The sequence below is a fragment of the Aplidium turbinatum genome, chromosome 3, assembly GCF_918807975.1.
Source record: "Aplidium turbinatum chromosome 3, kaAplTurb1.1, whole genome shotgun sequence".
Taxonomy (NCBI): domain Eukaryota; kingdom Metazoa; phylum Chordata; class Ascidiacea; order Aplousobranchia; family Polyclinidae; genus Aplidium; species Aplidium turbinatum.
The window spans coordinates 41,701,515-41,708,304 of record NC_137474.1 but is presented as its reverse complement, the minus strand read 5'-3'; the positions used below and the strand labels follow the sequence as shown (position 1 = coordinate 41,708,304).

The following is a 6,790-nucleotide window of genomic DNA, read 5'->3' as shown; positions in this document are numbered from 1 at the left end:
AGGCAGTGCAGGATTAAGGTGGATGCTATTGATGCTGCAGCATTAGGCCCATTCCTGAAATAGGCCCAGACGAAAACAGACGTAAATTTTCCGGACGCTGAACAGTTTTCCTTTGCTTAATTAACCCACAAATAATTCTTATTATGAAATTTGTAGTCCGACTTTCGCACGCCTAGGCACAGTGTTACGCCTAGGCACGTAAGATAAAGCAAGATTTTGGCATAGACTACTTATTTAAGATGAAAAATTATAACACTTTTCGAGCTGTTTCAGGGCCCTTCATTACTTCAGCCGCAGATAAGATGCACGGCTTTATTAACTCTTCCCCAATCGTGTATGCTTTTTTTGGTTTTAACTATTCGTAGAGAAACTAAATAGGATTCATGAAGAAAGGATTTTTCGGTAGTCGTCATCTTTTCATTTGCTTTTTTTAATCGTTCATATCAGAGAATATTCGTCCAAAATATTCAAGTGGCTTGCCTTCAAGATTGTTGTGCTTTGAATGAAAGTGACGAACAACTTTAGAAGGTTTCATAACGTCATTTGGCAGAATTTGGGAGCACACCAAACATTAGGGCCGTGACGATTGTTCACTACCCGGATTTTCACTACCCGTCATTTTCCTATTCTGAAGGAAAATGGCTTGGATGTTACTAACTGCAGAGGCCAGTCGTATGACAATGCGTCAAACATGTCAGGACGGTACAACGGTGTCCAGGCAATTGTGAAGCGAGAATGTAAATATGCTGCTTTTATTCCATGCTGCAACCACAGTTTAAACCTGGTAGGAGACCAGGCTGTTAATAGCTGCGCTGGCTGTAGGCCTACCAGGTTTTTTCATTTTGTCAATGGACTATACGTTTTCCTGTCTGAATCGACATATCGCTGGCAGAAACTGAAGAATCGCTGCACATTAACGCTCAAAGGTTTGTCTGGAACCCGATGGTGTGAACGTGCAGATGCTGTCAAAGCGCTAGTAGAAGGGTGGAAGAGCATTCAAGAAGTCCTGGATGAGCTTGCGGCAGATAAGGAGCAGAAGGCCGATACGAGAAACCAGGCCGACGGATTTTCGCGCAGGATGGACGAACTTGAGACAGCAGTTATGGCGACTGCCTGGAACGATATCCTATGCCGTCTCAACAGTACGAGCATTAGCCTCCATGACCCTACAGTCAGTCTGAATACGGCAACTAGTTTATTGGCATCACTGGTCGACACGATTCAATTTGCACGGGACAGATTTGACGTGTATGAGCAGATGGCGATCGAAAAGGTTCCTCACGGCGAATACAAGGCTGAAGAACGTCGAGGCCGTAAGCGAAAGCGAATGCCTGATGAAGGAGCTGCAAACGAAGAAAACCTCACCCCTAGGGAAACATTCAAAACCCATATATATCTGGTCATGATCGACAGACTGTTAGCTGAACTGGAAAAGCAAATGAAGGCGTATGAGGATATATCTACAACTTTCGGATTTCTTTCGGAGCTAACGTCATTGAGCATAAAGCAGATCGAGAATAAAGCTCAAAATCTCGTTTCCTCGTATCCAGATGACTTGGAAGACACGCTGGTGGCTGAGCTCATACAGTTTGCTGCATTTATGCGCACCCAGAAATCGGTGAGTGTGAACGAGTCAGCAGAGCTTACCATGTACAAGCTTTTGTCGTCGTTGAACCTTTCTCAAACATTTCCAAACGTCGAGATTGCTTTGCGCATCTATCTGTGCTTGATGGTGTCTAATGCCTCCGGCGAGCGGAGCTTCTCAAAACTGGGAATAGTCAAAGGAGAGCTGCGGTCCTCGATGAGGGAGGAAAGGCTAAACATGCTAGCGCTTATGAGCATTGAACATGAGGTGCTGAGCAGCCTTGACTGCACTGACATGATCGAAGATTTCGCGCTTGCTAAGGCTCGAAAAACAGTAGTATAAGTAAGCAGCACTAGCGCAGCATTGACAATATGCCAACGTTAAGTTGATCTGGATTAGCCTTTTCTTCATTAACTCCGCTTTTCAGGCAATATTGGTATTGAATTGTGTTGGTGTTACATAGCCTGATGTTACTCTCGAGTTTTTACGATAACACGTCGTTATTATTGTTCATGTTCATTAAAATTTGGCTGACTGCGTCGAAAGCAATAAAGGCTCTTTGGTCGGTCTGATTACGCGTGTACGGTGGAGTCAGAGTGTCGAATGCATATGTACCAATGCCTAGAAAAAATAAGCCTGTTTTTGCGCTGCAGCATCAGGCCCAGTTTCGTCTTAATCCGGCCCTGCTTGTAGGTAGACTCTGGTAGAGGCTTTAAATTACTGACGCAGGCCCGGTCACCGAGATTGACAGAGTGAAGTTGTCGATTGTTGAAGTGTTGTCGCCGAGGAACTATCCCATCCATTAGGTGCCACTGAATGGAAAGCAGTCATGAAAATGAGTTGCTCAAGCGCACACCCCGAGAGTCGAACCAGTGCCGATTGATCTTGAAGCTTCTTCGTTCTTGAAGTCACGCGCTATGCGCTAACCAAGTACCAACTGAGCTATCGGGTGAATGCATGGTTGCCAATCTGTTTGAAAGATGTGAAGAACTGGAAAAACACTTAAAATTTGGGACTGATGGTCAAGCGCTCCGGAATAATTTTGTATATTAGCCTATCTCTTTGCTCGGGCTCCATTTTGGGCTCCATTTTAAAACCCCCAAAAAAATTGGGCTACTTTTGGGCTACTTTTTGTATCAGCTTGGGCTCTTTTTTATATTAACCTCTGGCAACCCTATTTTCTGGTTATTCTTAAAATTGTTTGTTGGAAGTCAGTCGCATAGTTAACTGTTTGCTTGGTGCTTACTAGCTGGACAAATTTTCCGTCTTTTATCTAAGTAATCTGTTCTGTAGTGACAAGTTTTAGTGGTGTACGGCGTTACATCCAATTTCGACAGCCAGGTGGCTAATTTTACAGAAATACAAATTTGAATAGACGTTTGGAAGGAGTGTTTCTTTTTCGGTCATTACATGCAGACGAACGGATTCGGGAATCTTACGTTACAATTTTCCCACGAAGAGATTATGGTTTACCGCTGTGACCAGTAATATATATTATTATTATATTTAAGTGTAAGGATAGTTTATATTTAAGTATGAGAATGGTTTGTTTATAAGTTGAGTTAAGATTAAGGCTGTCTAACTGCTTGATGAAATTTCTATCTATCTAATTTATATAGTTTGGCTATCTGACTCCATGAACTAATTTCCACACAATTGTTATTCGAATTATAATTTTAAGTTATCGGAAGGTGTTCATATAATATTGTAGGTCTATAACACAAATTGAATTTAAACATTACAGAATAGTGAAATTGCAGAACAGTAAAACATTATCACGAATTATTACATTTTAAGTAAACAAACAATTTAATGTTTTCTGAGAGCTGAACTGGTCTAACTGGGCTGGTTTGATGTGAGCTAGTCCGATTTGATAGAGCTCTCGTCAAAGGACGAACAAACCATTTTATTGTGTGCGTCTTTTTTTCTATTTTCTTTGGGAGCAGTTGCATGGAAAATTACAGAAACTTTAGTAAAAGGCAGGAAAATTTATACGATGAAATAATGGATCGCTACAGAGGCCCCCCAAATTTGGGCTAAATTGGAACCAAGGGTACCAAGTTTAGCTCAAATTTAAGGAGTTAAAACGTTAACACAATTGTAACAGACATAGTGTGAAATAGGTATGTTTAGTGTTTATGATAATAATGTGGTGTTGTGTTTGTGATATCGTGTCGCGAAGTGATTCTGTGTGGTTCCACCGCCTTCCGCAAAGCAATGTCTGAGTTTGTGCTGTGTTGAAGAGTCCACCTCGTAGAAACATTAATTGTTTTGTAAGCGCCGTTGAAAACCGTAGCAGGCATTCATTGTTTGTCTGGCTCTTTCTGTTGAAAAGCAGACCATGCCGATTGAGTTGATGCAAATGCAGCGGTCAATGTCTGTGTTGAATGGCGAAGAGAACATACCAAACAAATGTTCATGCGATTTGAAGTCCTTGAAACGAGCCAAAAATTCATACCGTACCTACAATAATTTTTCAAGTTGGCCTGCAAATTCAGTTTTCTTCTCAGGAGGCATTCCATATAGTCTCTCAAAGTGGAAAAGATTTCCTGTCTGTATCTGGGCTTTTTAAAGTCGTAATTTGTTCATAAAGCCTTTTATGTGACCATACATTTCATTCGCATAGGCAACTGATTTTTTCGTTGCAGTCTTGTAGGCTATTGAGTTCATTCAGGTGCGCAGTTATATCAACCAAGAAAACTAGATCGCATATCCACTTTTTGACTTCCATTTCAGTTATTGGGTGCCCTTTAAGTTTCAAAAAATTCACGACTTCTTTCCGCAGTTCGTAAAATCGTCGCAATATGCAGCCCTTGCCCAACGCACCTCAGAAAAGTACAGTAGATCTTTATGTGTCGTGTTGAGATCTACTAAATGAAATTACTGTCTAAATAACCGGGCTCAAAACGAGTTTGAACCAAGGGTTTTGTACACAAGTTTTGCTGGTGAATGATACTGTTACGTTCACTGTTCGCACCCTTATTACATCATTGTTTTTTAGTTTCGAAATCGGAAGTCGATGTCTAAGTCACTTCGGGTCATAACAAGAAAAACAAATTATTTCCTTTGTTTCGAGCATTTAAAGAGAATGTCCCCACTGATTGATATAACCCCTGTTGATAATTTGTGCCATAAACAGCGTTTTTTAGGCGACTGACCTCAACTGACTGGTTTGTTTTGATGCTAAACCCGCTACGTAATGCCCAATGTGTTGTTATTGTGAATGCTGCTTCGTTTAGCGGTTTATCTGAGCGTCAGCAAAATCTTACATTTTGTCTACTCTGTGTATCTTGACGTTGAACCAACGTAGTTAGAAGTTTGCGCCGGCAAAGGCAGCTTGTATCTTTTTGAGTATGACGCTATCATTCGAATCATTTCTCTTCTCTTTTCGTACTATATATGAAGTCTGTTCTTAGCGAAATTCATAATTTTAATGTTACATTAGTTAACTACAGTACATGAACGTACCAATTCTGTTGAGAATCGATTTAGTAGTTATAAGGATCGCCCGACAAAATTTCGGTGAGTTTATGTTGCTATTTCATTCTTGTTTTTTAGTTATTGATCAACAGAGCACATTTCGATAAAATGTTTAATAATTCGGTTCTTCCGACGTAACATCGATTTGTAGATTTGTTTGCCGTTTTGTAGATTCCTTTGATTCTTATATATCGTAGATTGTTTTGATTTGAACGTGTTTATAACGTAATTTTAAGCGCAATTATTTCATGTTAGTAGCCAAGGTCTTTTCGTTACAGAAAGACCGTGATCAACGATAGAAGATAACGACACGAGGGTCGGACTGTCTTGCTATTTTCACGCGTCCACGATATACTGGGTGATATCGTTTGTACATTAAAGTTATCATTTCTTTTATACTTCTCATCTATGGGTGTGAGTTCACGGGCGGAACTAAGAATTCATTTTCAACACAACAGATACAATGAAAAATTGCTATGTCATCATCGATTTTTCTCTCCCTCAAGGCAGACTTCAAGAGACCTATGAATCCAATGCCAGTTCCGGACATGGATCGAACACCATCAGTTGCGAGTGCGCATAAGCTGGACAAGTCCAGTTCAAACTTGTCAAAAGCATGAATTACTTCAGTAAAGATGTCAGCACCAGTTGTGGTGCCCTTCATTGACTGTAGTGACAGAATCTCTTCCGTTTTGTTCAAGTTTTTGTCCACTCCTTTTACAAATATGGCCAACTGTGCTGTGTCCTTCTGGTCCGTACTTTCATCGATCGCAAAACTCCATGAAACAAAGTTTTTCACCTTATTTTTGAGAGTGTCGCTAATATTGTACCGCTGCTGTCTTATATTCGTCACCAGCCGGTATTCTGCGGTGCAGTCCAACGTTCTCATAATTCTGTAGGTTTAGCCTACTTTCAAGTTTTAATATTTTTAGCATTGCGTCTGGCAGCACTCGCCAAGGGTGACTGATTTCGCCTATAAAACAGACTGGTGTGGTAATCTTCTTCCTTTTCAATCAACACACTTCTGATGGAATGACGTGACGTTTCTGAATCCGCCTTGATCGCTTCACACGTGGCGTAATACAAGATGTACTTCCTGATTTCAACAATCTAGTGTCGTTGTCACATGTCAGCCACCCTTAGTCAGAAGCATTCAAACCACCAACCCAGGAATGTTACAATATCATAAGCAAGATCATCGACACGCCTTGCTATCTTCCACCGTGACAGACTTATTTTCTCGACCTCACTCTTCATCTTAGAGCACATTTCTTCTGCGACATCGATAAGACACTGCTTCACAAAATTACCGTCAGAATACGGTTTCATAGTTTGAGCTATTCTCTGTGCAATTCTATACCTCTAATCTACTGACGTTCCAAATAATTAAATACAATCGGGTTAGCGGTGGCTGGTGGGAGATTTCCAAAATGGCTAACAGAAGGTGCAAAATGTACAATAATCTACTCTACAGTGAATTATTCGCACGTACCAGACTAAACTAAATTATAAACACGTTTCGCACACAATTCAAAATTGACACATCTTTGCGGGTCGCGCAATTTTTCTTCGCGGGCCGCACGTTGCACACCCCTGCTTTAAACTTAAAGGTGCAGTGCAACGAAAATACATGGCTTTTGTATTTGTAGATCTTTCTGAAATAAAACGTTTTTCAACAATTTCTTATTTTTTGTGTTACCTTTAATTAAAAAACCTTTTTTGATT

At 40.5% G+C, this 6,790-nt stretch overlaps 1 protein-coding gene across 1 annotated transcript; it reads left to right on the top strand.

Moving 5' to 3' along the window:
* The first annotated feature begins 691 nt into the window (after positions 1-691).
* On the top strand, positions 692-1,927 carry LOC145766817 (uncharacterized). The gene has a single exon (XM_082578523.1). The coding sequence runs from the start codon at positions 692-694 to the stop codon at positions 1,925-1,927; it is 1,236 nt and encodes a 411-aa protein (XP_082434649.1).
* The last annotated feature ends 4,863 nt before the right edge of the window (positions 1,928-6,790 follow it).

Bases quoted from the DNA above. Each gene is read 5' to 3' on its own strand.
- LOC145766817 (XM_082578523.1), top strand. From the start codon at position 692: ATGTCAGGACGGTACAACGGTGTCCAGGCAATTGTGAAGCGAGAATGT.